This window comes from Cottoperca gobio, chromosome 24 (assembly GCF_900634415.1).
Source record: "Cottoperca gobio chromosome 24, fCotGob3.1, whole genome shotgun sequence".
Lineage (NCBI taxonomy): Eukaryota > Metazoa > Chordata > Actinopteri > Perciformes > Bovichtidae > Cottoperca > Cottoperca gobio.
The window spans coordinates 18348182-18365720 of NC_041378.1; the positions used below are offsets into that span (position 1 = coordinate 18348182).

The following is a 17539-nucleotide window of genomic DNA, read 5'->3' on the forward strand; positions in this document are numbered from 1 at the left end:
ATACGGCCAATGAGCCAAATTGTGACCAAAATGCTACAGGGAGAGTCGGTGGTCGTGCCTATAATGTGAATTCATGGATATTAAATGTTCATCTGCAATCTCCTGCAGTGGCCCCAGGTAATATTTGCTGTTCCAATATAACCCATTGAATTAGCATATCATAAGACATGGTTAACACACGTTTGAGTCAAACAATTAAAGACTGCTTAAATTGAATAAATTCAACAATACAAGCTTTTACATGCTATTTTCAACAATTTCTTATTGTGGATTTCTCATCTAACGTGTTAGACAAAGCAGTGTAACTTCATCACTCACTCCCTCAGTGAAAGACTTTAAGATGGCGAGCCCCCGCTTTGTTTCGGTCCTGCCAAAAAGACTGACATGGTCACACATGTGCTAATGCAGGCGAGTGACCTCCGGCTGCCGATGCGACTTCACAGTTCACCAAAGTTGAACTCATCGAAGAGCCCCTTACATAGAATAAAATGAAAGGGAGGCAAATCATAATGTTGTGCACTCGTCACCGTACGGTACTCTACGGGGGCTTTCAGGTAGAGACAGGACTGTACAAAAGCAACTTTTAAATGGACTTGATGAACTGATAAAGTACGCAGAGTTGGATACAAGCACCGCGCTTTGAACAGCTTTGAAAATATGCTGACTGCATATGTGGTCTTGACTGGTTGAGGGGATGTACCCAACACTTCCTCCTATATCTAGAGTCTAGAGAAGACATTTAATATTAGAAATGTAACAACTAAAACACGCCCGCAAATCTTTGATCCCTGCTGCTCATTACTGGACTTATACAGCACAACAGGACAAACAAAAGAAGAAACATTGAACTACATATATGGTAGAAACGCAAATATCAAGGAAAAAATAATCAAGCCAACAAAATGAGGAAAGCAAAACACTTCTGAGACGGTGAAGCTATTTAAAGGATGGAACCAAACCGGATGCAAACCAGGGTCCGGAGCCCGGGAAGAGGGTTACGCAAGTGAAAATTGGAGGGAAATTGACATTTTGGCAGGGGGGACTGTGACATGGCACTTATTATCAATAAATGTTCCATCTCCTCAGCTCTGAACAAATCACAGTCACCATGTTGTGCTTCATGTTACAATAAGATACAGGACATTATAGGGATTGTGAGTATAAGATTAAAGTTTATTTACAGTAGTTTGGAAACAGTCATTTACCAACAGCTGCGTGTTATAATGTCATTTCTTTAGCTGTATACATTGAAAAAATATGATAACTGACATAATGCATTTTGATTATTTTAAATATAACATCGATAATAACATGCCAGTTGCTGCTGCAGTGTGCAACGTGTAACAACACAGCATAGCGCATGTTGTCGTAAAAATGAAAATAAATCGTCATTGACTGTGGAGATGACAATTGAGCCATATTAGCCCGATTACATATGGGCCGGGAGCAACACACAGAAAATATACATTTCAAGAGAGTGATTCATGGTGCAGTGAAGTGTAAAGACAGCTCCACACACACACACACACACACACACACACACACACACACACACACACACACACACACACACACACACACACACACACACACACACACACGTCCCCTAAGTCCACAATTTAACATGCCCACTCAGCTCAGAAAAACAGCCTTTGGGTGATTGTACGTACTGTATGAAAAACTGTCACATTATTATTAGTGTGTGTGTGACTCCATGACTGTGAATGAGCTTAAAGCACAAGCTAATTTCTATTCATTCTATTCCTTACAACACATTTATTAATGTATATAACAGAGAGCACGAGACTGGGTATCTACATGTTTCACCGCTAACTTTCCATCCGCGACAACTACAAGATCCTTTTTTTTTTCCTAATGTGCTGGATATTCATGGTCCCTAAGCAACTGTTGTGTTTCCATTATGGAATTTAATTTAGTCTGCAGTCCTTTCAGTGACAGTGCAATTATCTCATGTGCAATCAGGGTAAGTCTTGTGCTGTGGCTGTAATAATGGCTGCAATGATTGTCGGGGAAGTGCAGAGATTAGTGTGAGTGCGTTGGAGTTTTTTGACCTTGTTGCTAAAATAGAGGAGAGCTGATAGTGTTAAGATAAGCGAAATGAACAATTTCTTTATTCATTAAGTTTACATGAGGGGCCCTTTATAAAAATCCATACCATATGTAAATAACAATATATGTTTTGACAACATGATCTCAAAGGTCATAAGAAGGTCACCTTTGCATCTGGAATAGATTACCTTGGTGCCATGAAGTTTGAGGCATTAGAAGTAGATCAAAGTATGTTGCCACAGGGTTCGTGCAGCTCCTATATAAGGGGCGAGATGGTCTTTGTCTGAGAGACACTACGCGGTTGTGCTTGGAAGCAGGTAGTGTTCTCATTATTAAAATGTGAATCCTAAAATGCTCCAGGTTAACGTGACTATTATAGTTCATCATTTATATTGTCAGATGATTTATTACTTTGTGTTAGACTTGATTCAACATGTTTGAATAAAAACAAGACACTAATTACAAATAATTGTAAAATATTTATATTTTTAATTCGTCTTATTTCCACATTTATTCTTCATCATTAGTCAGGTTTCTGTCCAAATGTAGCGCACATTTTAAACAAAGTTAGAGAATGTTGACGAGGCTCCAGAGGAAAACTCCAAGACTCATTATCACACGTTACTTAGTATTTAGGAATCCTCTTTTTTTATACAAAATAATAAAGAAAGAAAGAAAGAAAGAGCTAGCACACTGCTGTAATGGAACATTTCATATATCTATGTTATTTTTTATTGTTTGATAAATGTTGAACTGCTCATATTTCTGTAACTGGATTTGTGTTCCCACCATGTTCTCTCTGCGCCTCCTTCAGAGAGGCAAAGTCTTCTGTAGTCGCACGCGTCAAACTGGAGGCTTTTATGACTGAAGGTGATCATAACAAACAGAACGTCTACAATTGTATTCTTGTGTCCTCCACTTCTCTACTTCCTGTCTTTGTGGGCCAACTGTGTCAATACCCCCCACCCCCCTCCTTCTCCTGACTGTAAAATACATGCACACAGTTTTATCGGGGTTCTTCCTCACGCAGACTGCTTTCACTCTGTATGATTGATGACCCTTCTTTGCAAAGAATAAATACTCCAAAGACATATTTCTCAAGAATCTTCACTTCAGTATTTTAGACTTCACGGGTCATTTGTATTGTAAGGACTTATTTCAAACTTTCCACGACACTGCAGGGTTCCAAATGTCCACTTGTTTGTTGCGGTGATATTCTCGGTTGATATAAACACCTGTTCATCTGCAGACTGGAGTGTTTTTTGTGCACCGCCACTTTCTTTTGATCACTGTGATTATTTTTGATTCGATTTTTGTGCACATTGTAATACGTTGATATATATTTTTTATTAGTACAAGTTAAAAAAATTTCGGGTATTTTAGCGAATCGTTCCCGGACACACTATTCATGAGCAGATCCAAACACAACATTTGCTTTTTGCTACAACTTGGCATTCATTGTTTTTTTTAGTTTGCATGATTTAATCATTAGAGTTATCGTGTGATATGAATAAAGAAACTACAACTATAGTCATACATCACTTCTCCAATGCTTGTTTTTTTCTAACACAAAATGAACAAAATACTTATAATTATAAGCTTATAATTCTTCTGGTGATGTGCTCCACAAATTGAAGGTTTTTCATGCTAAATCATATTGATTTAGATATAAGGTTTGTTTGTTTGGTCTAAAATGATACCACCTGACGTGATCTCGATGGCTGTCCTACAACCAGCTCCTCCTGCACCATGAAAACATCAAACAGAACATATATGATAATAACAATATAAATGATGTCTTCATTGGCATGTTATTAATGTAAAGATAAAAAGATGGTTCTCGGGTATCACAGGCGGTGGCAAATCCTGAGGTGTTAGGACTTGGACATTAATATTTGTTGATGGCATTAAGATGATCATATGAAGCATCTGGCAAAATGTTCTTTTTTCCAGAAGTGAACTTAAATTAATTACATTTAGCTACGAATGTATGATTGTACTATTACATCTCTCTTTAATCAAACGGATACAAAACAAAACAAAACAGCATCTGAACTTGTGTGCTGTTTTATATGACCTGAAACATCTCCATCAGACATCTGTAATATTTGACCTATAGAATAGGAGGATGCTGGGTCTTTGGGCATCGCAGTGGAAAATGTGATCTGAATGAGGGCTTTACAATTCCACCTGTAAGACTGAATAAATCAATACCTCCATTACTGCCACAGGAGGGAATATGTAGAGCCTTTTAAGACCTTTTAAACTCTCTCACTGAGCCATCCTCATGTAGCCACCTCAAACGCAATCAACTTTTGAAAACCACAACATTTATACCTCAAAACGAATTGGTTCTACTGACTGATGAAAAATCACAAAATGCTTCATGGAGGTGTGTGAAATTGGACAAAGCACCATCCTAGTCAGTGTGTGTTCATAAGGCTTTATTCTCCCGCTGGAGAATCTGCACATTTTCTTTTTGACTATAATAATGGAATTACAGATATCTGCATTATATATCCAGTGTAGCTATTAAATGTTAAAACGGCCATTTCAACCTAGACAATTTTCCACATGTCTGTACCATAAACCCTGGAGATAAAGTATTCCTCCCTTCATCTAAAGAGATCTACTGTATGAGGTCCAGACAGGCGGGATCCACTGTACAGTTTGATCTACAGTCACTGTTCATGTGCATCAGTGGGAAAAGGTGATTCCCACATGAATGGCTGATTTCCCAGACAGATGAGTGCTTTAAGGTTGCTGATTGAGCCTGACACAGCCACGTGAAACACAAGGAAACTTTGCAGCAAAATGCCCCGCGGTTTACAAAAGAACACAATGAACAATATTGATGTATTGACCTCGTCCAGTTAAACTGCACTCACACGGATGAGACAAGGTTGGATTAAATGCACAGCAACCGAAAAAAAGAAGCTTTTGAAGCTGCACTGAGATAAGTTAGCAAAATGTGGACGCACGGTGAGACCTGAAGAGGCGAGGGAACATGAAATGAACTAAAGTCACATGATACCGATAAGAGGGTCAAAGCTAACAGAGGAGAAAGAGTGTGCGACTTCAAAATAATTGGAAATGTTTTGCCGCAGAAAGCCTCTGCCATCCCTGCAGAAGGGTTTCATCTACTGCAGGACGCCTTTGATCTCTGTTGCAGGGGCCTTGCTGTGCACACTTCCACCATCATGCTCACTCAGACGTGCACGGTTGACCTTAGCTTATCCCAAATCCTTTTGTGAGCTTTTTCAAAATGGAATAACAGATACCAAACCACCCCGACCTTTGGTGGCCTCTCGCATTCTTCAGGGAAAAGGTTTCCCTCGTGTCTGCAGAGAAGACTGTTGTGTCGTCCTGTAGCTGCAGAATGAGCAGAGAAAGTCATGATGACCTGATTAGTTCTGTATTTCATATTTTCACTGACAGATATAAGATAAGGCTGCAATGCATTCTGGTCTATTGGGGGAAGATACCGTTCCTATTTTATGATGGATTCTTACCTGTATATGTATCCATCAACATGAAAAGCACCTAAACCTTTGGCAGTGGAAACTTCTTCTAACTCCTCCAACACAAGTTATTTCAGGGTGTGTCTGCCTTTTACTATAAACTTCTAACACTTGAACAAGCAGCGAGTGGGTCGTCCATCATAAACTCATGCAGTGCAGCCAAGCATTGTTCAAAAACCCAAAATTTGTATTTTAAAAGCTATTTCAATAATCGTGTCCCTATGTGTAATGTGAACCCACAGATAATTATTAATCGACTCTGAAGTTTCTCTATGAGCATCTTTAAGATCTTAAGTCAGGTTTCCATCCAAATGTATCAAAAACGTCAAAAGAAAATGCAAAAGAACGCTCGTTTCCATCCACTACCAGTTATGCCATTATTAGGAGTAGATGGAGCCAATTCTTCAGTCACAAAACAATTAAACCATTGCAGAAGAGGGCACTCCTGCAGCAGCTGCGGGAGTATGGGGTGAGGGGGTCACTTTTGAGGGCCATCCAATCCCTGTACGCCCAAAGCGAGAGTTGTGTCCGGATACTCGGCAGTAAGTCGGACTCGTTTCCCGTGAATGTTGGCCTCCGACAGGGCTGCGCTTTATCACCAATCCTGTTCATGATTTTCATGGATAGGATATCGAGGCGTAGTCGTGGAGGAGAGGGGTTGCAGTTCGGTGAAGGAGTTCAAGTACCTCGGGGTCTTGTTCGCGAGTGAGGGGACAATGGAGCGAGAGATTGGCCGGAGAATCGGGGCGGTATTACAGTCACTTTACCGCACCGTTGTGACGAAAGAGAGCTGAGCCAGAAGGCAAAGCTCTCAATATACCGGTCGATCTTCGTTCCTACCCTCACCTATGGTCATGAAGGCTGGGTCATGACCGAAAGAACGAGATCACGGGTACAAGCGGCCAAAATGGGTTTTCTGAGGATGTGGGAGAAGGGAAGATTGGGGTTCCTTACTGGAGCTGCTGCCCCCGCGACCTGATCCCGGATAAGCGGTAGACGATGGATGGATGGATGGAGAAGAGCGCACAGCAAGATGTCGTAGTTAAAAGAGCTGGACCTCAAACGGTGAAAAATAATGTAGAAAACTGGATGGAAATATGACATTTGTTTCATGTATTAGTGTGTGTATCTGTGAGTAGGCTGACGAAATGTACCTTTTGTGACCAATCTTAAGTACTTAACTGCGTAACAAACATACTTATTTTAGCTGACACCACAATCTTTTCCTAACCCTAATCAAGTAGTTTTGATGTGTTGAAGTAACCCTGACAACTAAATAAACCTACTTAGTTTATTTTGCATGTAAAGACTGTAAAAACTGTACGTTTTCTGTGGTTTATTTAGAAAAGACTATGCACGTCTATGCATAATGAGCGGGAACTGATACGAATTGGGAATAAAGAATGTATTGTTGAATAGCAACATTTGCACATTTACAGAGATGTTCAACTTCAAATGAACGGTAATGTTGTAATGAGCAACTGTTTGCCGCAACAACTTTATAAGGTGACGATATGTCAGTGTTGTGTTTACAAGTGGCTCTGCTGACCCCAAGTGACAAAAGACAGAACTTCTATTTATCGCAGCTTTAAAATTCTAGAGAGATCCTAAAGTTTCCAATGATAGCACGTCAATGTGTTGAAATGATGCAGCCATATGAAACAAAACAAATACACAATCTTGGGTTTTATATTTTAGTCAGCTTCAGAAATAAGCTGATCCTGTCAGACGGTGTAGAATATGATGATTTTAAAATCCTCAACAGGCCCTGAGAACATATTTAGCCCATCAGCTTCTTACTGTGAGTAATGGGGTCCTATAAGAAAACCTTTCTGTTTGGATTTCAGGTTGTTTTTGTGCTCGTCACTGGTTGAGATAAAAGTCAGAAAAACAAGCGTTCTTAAACATAGGGGTTTATATTGGTTAGGGCTGGAACATGGATTGATTGGTAAATCGAAAGCTTTGCCTTCCAGCACAGCAGCAGATTCCCCAATGCGCTCCAACATGTCACCCAGCGCTGAGCTCACTGGTCAGCTGCATTTCTTCAGACACTCAATATGTTCCACTCAATAATTCCAAGAATGCTTCTTAAGAATTCAAGCGTGACAAAGTCTAAAAGTCGTCTGTGAAAGAAGGAGAGTCTGTGACAGTAAATAAAGATATTTATTCATTTTTTAAAAGAATCTCAGCTCATGCAAGGATACAGCTCTTGTAAACAAAATCACTTGAAAATATTGTTATAAATGTGCAGATTTCTTATTTTCTTGGTGTCAAACTCTGGAATGTACAATATGTGGAAGTTAAGCCGTATTACAGATATTATATGATGAGCTATCACCCAGGTCCCTCTTTCCCAAAATGTGATTATTTCATTGCCCAGCCATATAGTTTAAGAGCTGCTTCCTAAATGGAAGTTATTTTTACGTCAGGCATCAGCATATTGCATGAGTGACATGCTCATTAAGGTCACATATACAGTATCAACTTGTTCAAAGCACTCTGGAGTCCACAAGTTAACATCAAAGACTGTTAGAATTTGCGAGCATGTACACACAAACAGAACAAAGCCTGAGGATGATTTAAAAGCAAAGTAACACTTCTTTAAGACATTTGTGAGACATGTATAAAGATATTTAAAATAAAAAAACAAACAAGGAATAACAGTAACCAGTACTTGTATTTGTGGTACACAGGAGTCGATGTGAGACAGTTGTACAACATTCTGACTAAGAACGTTCCTCTAACCCATAGTCCTGAGGGTGTTCCACTTGGTACTGTACTGGTCTCTCAAAGGTTTCTCAACACCGAGATAAGCTGCTCATCAGCACAGAACTGCACTCTGTACATTCAGAGCTCAGGGCTGCATGTTAAAGCCGACAGAGCTCACATCGTACTACGCATTAGTTCCACCCATTTCTGTAACCCTAAACCTCGCAGATTACAAAAGATGAGCATCCAGAAGGACAGCCGTTGTTCGGTGGTGCTGAAAGCATTTTTTTTTTTACTCAGTGTACAGTAAGTGAGGGACCCATTTTCTGTTTCTGTTCATAAGCTTCATCTTAAAGCTCTAACATGGAGGATTGGAACATTTAAGCGTTCAGCAACTTCTAGCGGTGGCATTTCTCTGGTAGCTGTGCGAGGCTGTGCTCCTGTATGTTAGCAAGTTAGCATAGAGTTCAAAAGATATGTTTCCAAACAGCACGACCAACTCTTTTGTTTGAGATAACTTTGTTTTTAGTTTATTTTTCAACTGTAAAATGCCCGACTCAGTAGAAATAGTTGACTCAACATATCTTGGTCATAACTGGAAAGAAAGAGGGGAATCCATGTGTTTATATAAAAATGTTTAACATCGGCACACATGTAAGCACATTTTTTAAAACTTTTATATATTAATATTGGCCTCAAAAATCCAGCATCGGTCAGGGATAACACTAACCTGCTGATGGTAACAGTGTTCACCAACTTGGTTTAGCGTGTTAGCAACATTTGCTAGCTACCAAAAAGTGCAGCTGAGGCTGGAATTTCATGAGTTTGCAGATAAAAAAGGACAAAGTTAAAAGAATACATCATTTGGAAAATGATAAATGTTGGGCCAATGCATGTTGGATTCAGATATTTCAGATAATTGAGCACTTTGATCTATTCGTGGAGTCACAAAAAAAAATAATCAAGGCATCACCAACATAAGGGTTTATCCTCTGGGGACCATGAATGTCTCTTCTAAATGTATTCACAATCTATAGAATATTTATCGACATATACCAGTCTGGACCTGAGTGGTGAAACCGTTTAGCTGACGGCAGATAGCGATCGCCATCTCTAGAGCTACGATGCTAGGTGGCTAAACATAAAAAGACACCGGCAGACAGATGGCCCCCATTTTCACCAGGATTGTCTCATTTTTCTACAAACAAAAACTTCCACAAAGAGAAATATTTCAATATAATTCGCATAGAAATGTAACACATTGGGTCTTTAAACGTTTAGCTCCTGAAACAGAGTTAGGATCGGGAGAATGTGAGTGTACTTCATTTTCATTCATTATTGCTGCTCTCTGCTTCCAGTTATGTTAATTTGTGTGCTTGGAATGTGGGAAGAGAAGTAGAATAAGATTAGATAACATTTACAGAGCATAAAGACAAGGCTCCTCTCAGATCCAATGATTAACTTTAAACCAAAGAGGGATGGCAGAAACGAGAGGAAGAGGTGGAAGGGGCCGTGGCAGGGATTAGAGGGACGATGGCCAGATTAATAAACAGGTTGCAGAGATGCTCAAAATGAGGCTGCTTTTTGAATTAATTTTTTATATAAAACACACAGCCACCTTGATAAAAGAAGAGTGCCGCCTCTCCTTCCTTTCGAGGCTTTTATTTGTATGCGATTTCTGTCTGCATTACCTGCAGACTATAACTCGAAACTTCTGAGAACATTCCCAGCGACTGAAAGTTTGACAAAAATAAAAGAGCAGAGATGAGGCCCTCGATACACTGAAGTATTTGACTAGGCATGTCAGTAGACTTAGAAATATAGATATACAATATCATGCTGCAAAATGTCCAGACACCATCATGGTATATGTAAGCTCCCATTATAAACACTTAATATCATTTTTTTTTTTAAACAGGCACAGTAGTGTTACCCTGGATAGGAATGCTAGAAACCATATAAAAGACAAATGAGAGCGCTGCAGCCGCGGAGTGGAGTTCTGCTGACAGGCACCGTGAAGGAAAGGAAACTATGAGGATCAAAAGATTAACTAAAATCAAACATTTTCTTATTTTTAAAATCAACTATTTGTGCATCATAAAAAAAATGATGAGAAAGAAAATTAGGCGAGGAAAACAAAGCGCCCCCTGCTTTACACAAAGTCAGTAGTACTGAGAGCGAACCTCCCCCCTGGTGGAGCTCAAGGACTGTTGGAGTGACGGGAGGAGTGGGAGTAAGTTCAGCGCAGTAGTTTGAAGTAAGGCCTCGTTTTTTGTTGTGTGTTGGCAAAAGAAAATAATAAAGAAAAGAAAAAAGTAGAAACATATACATTTGTAACTTAATTACATCTAGCTTGAATTTTTATATATGTGCAAAGTGTAAATCTTACAAATATGGGAGAGTTTATTTTCGTCGATCACTGAAAAAAGGATTTGTGCTCGAGGTGGTTCGTCCGATTGTCCCACCCCTCTCTCCGTCCGTTCAACTATCCGCCCGTCTCCGCCCTCCTGCTCTCCGGTTGGTCGCCAGGCCAGCAGCTGACCTTGAGGCTTCCTGTTGATTTGAGCGAAGTCCTCACGTCGAGTGGGCGGTCCGCTTCAGTTTTTCTATCTCCATCTGTGAGGACACAATCACACAACACAAGTCTATGGAGGCTGTGGTGCTGAAAAAGTAGCACAAAGTTCTCAATTTGCCAGAGAAGGTTGAGCCCATGATTCAGCCAACGTCATCCCCGCTGTGAAGCACAATGCTGCAGAGCTCCCGCTGCGTAATGGATTCTTTTAGTGGCAGGGATTAGGAGAAATGGAATGGCAATGAAGTCATGACTGACTGACTGAACCACACACACACTCTCTACGCAAGGAGCTGTCCCCCAAAGAAGGCTGCTCTTATAACACGGGTCATCATTCTCAACCCAGTCATATGCTTCTCTCCAAAATCTATTAATGATTTTAACGTTTCAATTCATGTCATTTTAGGGTTGACCAATGAATGAACAAAACAGATGAACAGCCTGAGATGCCATAAGACCAATAAATATGACAATATGATATAACAATAGGTCTCGGTTAGTCTACTCGCTGTCATTACATTTACAGATTTACTTCTTAATGATTCAAACAACTTGTTGAGATCTAGAACTTCTAAAAATGTTAAATATATTTCCACTCCTGTGTTGTAGTGAATGCTATTTTAAGATATAAAACTGATACATATTCTTTTGTACTGAAGCTGCTGATTGACAATCATTTTCATAATGTTCAATATATTTAAATATGACCACAATAAGTATTCATTGTTTTTTCCAGAGAACTGTATTCTGTTCATGTGTTATTTTACATTCTCCTGAAAGCTGGCGCCTCTCCTTCACATGTGCATCGATATTAGGCGTAGAGGAATAGCAGAGCATTTTACTGAAACATCGGAAATAATGACGTCTCTGTGATTTCCTCCACAGATTATGGACAAAAGGAAGTTGAAGTTCCAGACAATGTACACTTGAAGGCAACAGAAGAAGATTTTCTATGGAAGTGTAAGGCAGTAAATAATCCATTCAAATCATCTTCCTGTTCCTGCAACTCAATGTTGCTACGGAAATATCTGAATAGGAGGAGGAACAAAAAGTGTGACGGCAATCTCTCCATCGTTTCATTATCTTATTACACCAAGTAGAAGTTAACCGTAGGGGGTAAAACAAATGTTATGTTTCGGTATGAATGTGTGTGTGTGTGGACTGTATGCCTCGAGCTCTTTGCAGGGGTTCTCTCCTCCCGTGATGCCAGGTTGTCATGTTTCAGACAAATAAAGAGTCACAAAAAAAAAGGAATCAAAATTGAAGCCGCAGCGGCCGAGATATCCTGACATTCAGTTCTTAGGTTTGAGCTAAAAAAAAAAAAAAGTTGGATCCTACAATTCCCATAATGCAACACAACAACATGTCTACTCCTCTTCAACCTCTACAACAAACGTCTCAGGCTGAACTAACCTGATGACATCACTATGACATCATAAAGGTTATTTTTTATTTTAAAAAGCTCCTCTGGGGCCACAGAAGACATTTCTTAGCTCTGATAGTAAGTTAGTAAAAGTGTATCAGTTATGTTCATCAGGCATCAGGATCCCCTGAAGCTGTGAAAAGAAAAGCTTTACGTGTTTACAAGTTTCACAGTTGTCCTTCTCTACCGACTGCTTGGTCGGTGTCTAGCTAAGCTTCGTGTCTTCGGCCATCTGTCAGCCAGTCTCGTCACTGAAGTCCCTTTAGCCTCGAGTGCTGCAACCGACTGTCGCTTAGTGAATGGAAGTCACTTGTGTTGGACATGTGTTGCATTAATTATGTGCATGGCAGTCAGTGTGATTGCTCTGGTCTTCATCAATAGTTGGCTAAACTAATGAGACTAATGCATGTCGACAGCTCAGCATGTGTTGCTATGGGGACCAACGTTACCTGCAGGGCCACACGCTTCATCCTCTCCTCATCCAGCTCTCCTCGAAGCTCCGCTATCTCTTTCCTGGGAATAAACAAATGCACACAATATATACACTGGTTAGTATAAAAGTAAATAAATAAATAAAATGAAGCTTAAACGTTAACACACTGAGCTGAAGTTCCACCAACAGTATGATCATGAAGCACTGCATCCCGTAGCAGATTTGTATTTATTGAAACTGCGGCCAACATTATATTACCATATATTATGATACTGAGTGACCAACTTCATTAGGATGTGGGATACGGGGAAATGTTGGTTGGAAGATATTTATTTAAAACTATAGTAATTCAGTGTGACTGGAGTTTCAAAACAAAAGTATGTTTTCCTTGGAAAGATGCATCATAGATGGAAGCGTATCGGAACATTTCTACAAGCATGGAGCCTTTGCCTGACATTTCTTTCTTATAGTTGGAGCATGTATTACATTTGCTGGGCTTTGAGCAGCTCCACAGACAGCAGCAGCTCCTTCATCTGGCTCCTCAGCTCGTCCAGCTGGGAGCTGGGCTCTTCAGGCTCCAGCCGGACCCTGCTGCCCAGCGACGTGCCTTCTGAGCCGGGCTTGGCCTCGCTGCTGGCCACGGTGGGCTTGTGGAGTAGCGGTGTTTGGGATAAGGTGTTTGTGGAAGGCTGTGAAGAAAAATATACAGGAGTTAGACTGACAGGAGATTTGCCAAATCTGTGGAACTCTTCCGGAAGGACGAACAGCAGATATTCCCTTATTTGGACCATAGATCTGGTCACTGAGGCCATAGCGTGCATGATCCACATCATTTTCACACTCATCAAATTGTTCAGTCATGCTTTGTGCAGGGCATCGTCTTCCTGCATCCAGGAGAGAAATGTTCTAACGTAGCATAAAGGTGATAAATAATAATCCGTATGTGGGTAAACATGTATCAACAGCTCTGTAAACCTGGGCCTTAATTATTTGCATCACAGAACTCTCCAATGAGCCTTCATCTGGAAAGAAAGGGTTATAGTTGGGCAGCAGTGCATAACTTCTCATTACAAGCATTTGTTTGATCACATCCTGCACTGCACATTCTCCATCAATTTTTTAAAAAGCTTTATGATGTCCACTTCGTTCCTCGTCTCACGGGACAGAAATGCTTCCATCAAATGTAACAATCTACACCAACTGTGCCGACACTATAAGCTTAGCGAAGTCGCCTGCTGTCTGTATGTGGTGAACTACGAGGTAATCTGCAGAGTGTTTTGACCACTAGGAGTACTACTACTACTACTACTACTATTAAGCGGCTTTGAGGTCTTCAAAAGCGCTATATAAATTCAATGTATTTTTATTATTACTATGAAGCAATCTTTTTAAGTGTCCCACAAGCATGCACGTGCACATTATCGTGGTTGCCGTGACACGCAGTCCAGCTGACGGCAGTTAGTGGCGGTAAATGCCAAGAAAATGTGCCAACAGAGGGCAGGGAAGAAAAGGGCTCCGAGAAAGCAAACGGAATGAGGCGTGGTTTGAATGCCTGAAAAGCAACGACAGTGACGTCACCAGCACCTTCCTGAGAATTTCAGAGATTTTCTTTTCTTTCTTTCTTTCTTTCTTTATTTTCTGTTAAAAGATGACGGGTCACATGAGTCCGCATACACTCTCTCCTCATCGGAAACAATTATAAAAAGAAGACGCTGGCACTATATGGACACACAGACTAGGACAAGAAGGACAACAAAATGCACACCGAGACACAAAACACTGGTAAGAAAACTGCATATGATTCATATTAGCTTCAGCTTACAGACAGAAGACTGCCCCTCCCCCCCATCTGTTATGCTGAAAGGATCTCTTCATGGCCAGTATGTAGAGGAGGAATGATGCCAGTGTTTCTCTGGCCTCCCCACACGTTTGTTTTCCTCTCATTTTAAACCCGTCTACAGCCGGGGTTTTTAAAGTCGGAGACTTCGAGCCTCCCCTCAGACAAAATCTTTTTAACCAAAACAATCACACAGATTTGAGCTGTTCTTATGTGACATTCTTTTGGTAACCAATGTATCAATGTATTCAGCTATCAAGCTCCTCTCCAGTGGAACCAGCTTCCAGTTTGTGTTCGGGAGGCAGACACACTCTCCACATTTAAGAGTAGGCTAAAGACTTTCCTTTTTGATAAAGTTTATAGTTAGGGCTGGCTCAGGCTTGCCTTGGATCAGCCCCTAGTTATGCTGCTAAAGGCTTAGACTGCCGGGGGACACCTCCCTGCTCTCCTCCTTCTCTTCCCCTTTTCTCCATCTCTATCTGTATGCATTTATGTAAATGTGTGTGAATAGTGAATCGTGGCTGCGCCTGCTGATCTGGTCCTGCCGGACACCGGGAAGCCTTTTTGACATTATCCTGGATTCATCCAAACTTTCTCTTTTTCGATCACAACATAATTTCTGTCAAATGTTGTATTTGTACTATGTTGTTTATCCTGTACACACAACATCTATTGCACGTCTGTCCGTCCTGGGAGAGGGATCCCTCCTCAGTTGCTCTCCCTGAGGTTTCTTCCATTGTTCCCCCTTTAACTGTGGGGTTTCTTTTAGGAAGTTTTTCCTTGTGCGATGCGAGGGTCTAAGGACAGAGGGTGTCGTATCCTGTACAGTCTGTAAAGCACACTGAGACAAATGATGTCATTTGTGATATTGGGCTCTATAAATACATTTGATTTGATTAATATTTTAGTCTCCCCTGTAACTGCTTGGAGCCCCCCTGGGTATTCCCGCCTCACACTTTGAGACGCTCTGGTCTACCGTATTTCATTATAACTGTCCACATTATTATCATAACACAGATTGTAAGAGAAGCTGCAGTGCTGGGAGATCTAACTGCACACCATCCCACTCATTTCTCCTCCCTAATACAGCTCAGCGTGTTTGTCTTTCATACCGTGCATCCTTTCTGGTCACTGCTGATTTGTTAGATTGAGGCAGATCTGTCGTTTTCTTTAATGCCATTATGAAGAGGAGCTATACGAGCTGCTAAACATCTTTGTTATTGTGCCTTTCAGTTTCAACAAGGAATTCAATTGCTGCAACCTGTATATTGCATTAAAAATGTAATTTATTTGTGAGTGTAAGCCCACACACTGTACAAACTGTTCATCTGATGCTTACATCCCAGGGGTAAAGCATTTGTGACTAGGTTAATGGTGAGGCTCAAAATGAAATCCTGTGTGACCAAGGATTAAGAGCCGCTGCTGTAGTGCAGTGAGAAGAACACGGGGCTTATGGGGCTTGTGTTCCAACAAGGAGGCACACGTTGAATACAACACTTTTTTGGTACTTGCACATGTTAATGTCTTCAAGGTCAAAGAAAGAAGTCAAGTTTATTGTTAAAGGGCATGTTTGTGTCTAAGTGACTAATGGGGACAACTATTCCAATTGCTGCACTTCTGCACCGGCACTGTGCATGGACTAAAAGTGCTTGTTGTTGCTCCTGACAGGCTCAGAGTGTTGTTGTAAGTGTCTTACAACATTATGGAAAGGACCCGACAGAGAAATAAAACATTTTTCTTTTACCTTTCACTCAATTTGATCCGTTTGTTATTGAGTTTCAAGGAGAAGACCAATTCTGAGAATTGTTTTGTATTCCTCTGTAGGGTCCTTTATAATATAATAGTCTTCAGACACTTATAATAACAACCTGAGCCTGTTGGTGGTAAACACAAGCACTTCTAGATGACGTACATCGACGGTGCGGAATTCCCCGTTTACATGGAAACCCGTTTCTGCAGCCATCTCGCTCAAAACTACAAATAATTCTTGTCCCCATTATTCACTCAGACAGTAAAACATGAGACAATAGGGTGAAGATTGTTACTCTTCATTCTGTGTTTTGTGATACATTGTGGCAATGACATGTTCTGGCTCAAACCCAGAGTTTCCATTTAAAGGAGATGATGCCATGTGCAGTGTTAGTGATCTGTGACTGAAGTTACCTTTCTGGTTTCTGTTAGCTTTGGTTTGGCAGCATCCTCTTCCTCAATCTTGAACGATTTCTCCACGTTCACTTCCTTGTTGGGCTGCAAGGGAAGAGTTGTATTTATTAGTTTGAGCTACATACACATATTCGATTTGACAGTTTACAGCTTCCTGATAGAACTGTGATGATATTCTGCAGACATTCAGGGAAATGCTTATCCCCAATGACCTGATGGTTAATCTCACAAACTCATTTGGAAAAGTGCAGCTGAGTGACGCCGGGGCACAAATGACCGCTCTGAGAGATGAGGCGAGGGAGGCAGGCAGGTGGTGAGACGCCCGTGTGAGGATGCAGCTTGTGTGTGTGAAGGAGTGAGCGTGTGAAGGGATGTGGCGGGTTACAGAGAGCTGAGGGACGCTCATCGATTTCAGAAGAGAGTGATAAAAGAAAAAAAACTATCAGATATTAAAAAGGAAATTCAGCATAAAAAAAGATGACGTTTTTTTCCAATGCTAGCCTAAATGTTTACAACCTGTAGCTCCAAACGGAAAATGAGATTATCAGCATGAAATGTATCTCAGAGGAAAGTGTAGCCTCCTTAAAGCTACTGAATGCAAAACTATGAAGTTACATTGACTTTGCTTCATTGGTATTAAGATGGAATAAAACATACTTGTAAACACTGTTTAACATATAACTATAAATAAAGTCAAATAATAAATGAGTAATGCTACATTAAAGAATGCCTCTCACACTCTGGCTGACTGCTCCAAACTCTACCAAACTAAATATGCTTGTTTGATCAATTTATTTTTAGAAATACTGAA

The 17539-nt window shown here is 40.6% G+C and overlaps 1 protein-coding gene across 1 annotated transcript in view; it reads right to left on the reverse strand.

Annotated features, from left to right (window-relative positions):
* Positions 1-7735: 7735 nt before the first annotated feature.
* The window catches only part of cd2ap (CD2-associated protein), a 65677-nt gene continuing 55873 nt past the window's right edge, over positions 7736-17539 (reverse strand). Inside the window, exons 16-19 of the mRNA XM_029425305.1 lie at positions 16729-16812; positions 13215-13417; positions 12745-12808; positions 7736-10916 (exon numbers count right to left, since the gene is read on the reverse strand). Of these exons, the coding sequence (XP_029281165.1) occupies positions 10875-10916; positions 12745-12808; positions 13215-13417; positions 16729-16812 (393 nt within the window). The 3' untranslated portion in view covers positions 7736-10874. The remainder of the gene's footprint in view (positions 10917-12744; positions 12809-13214; positions 13418-16728; positions 16813-17539) is intronic.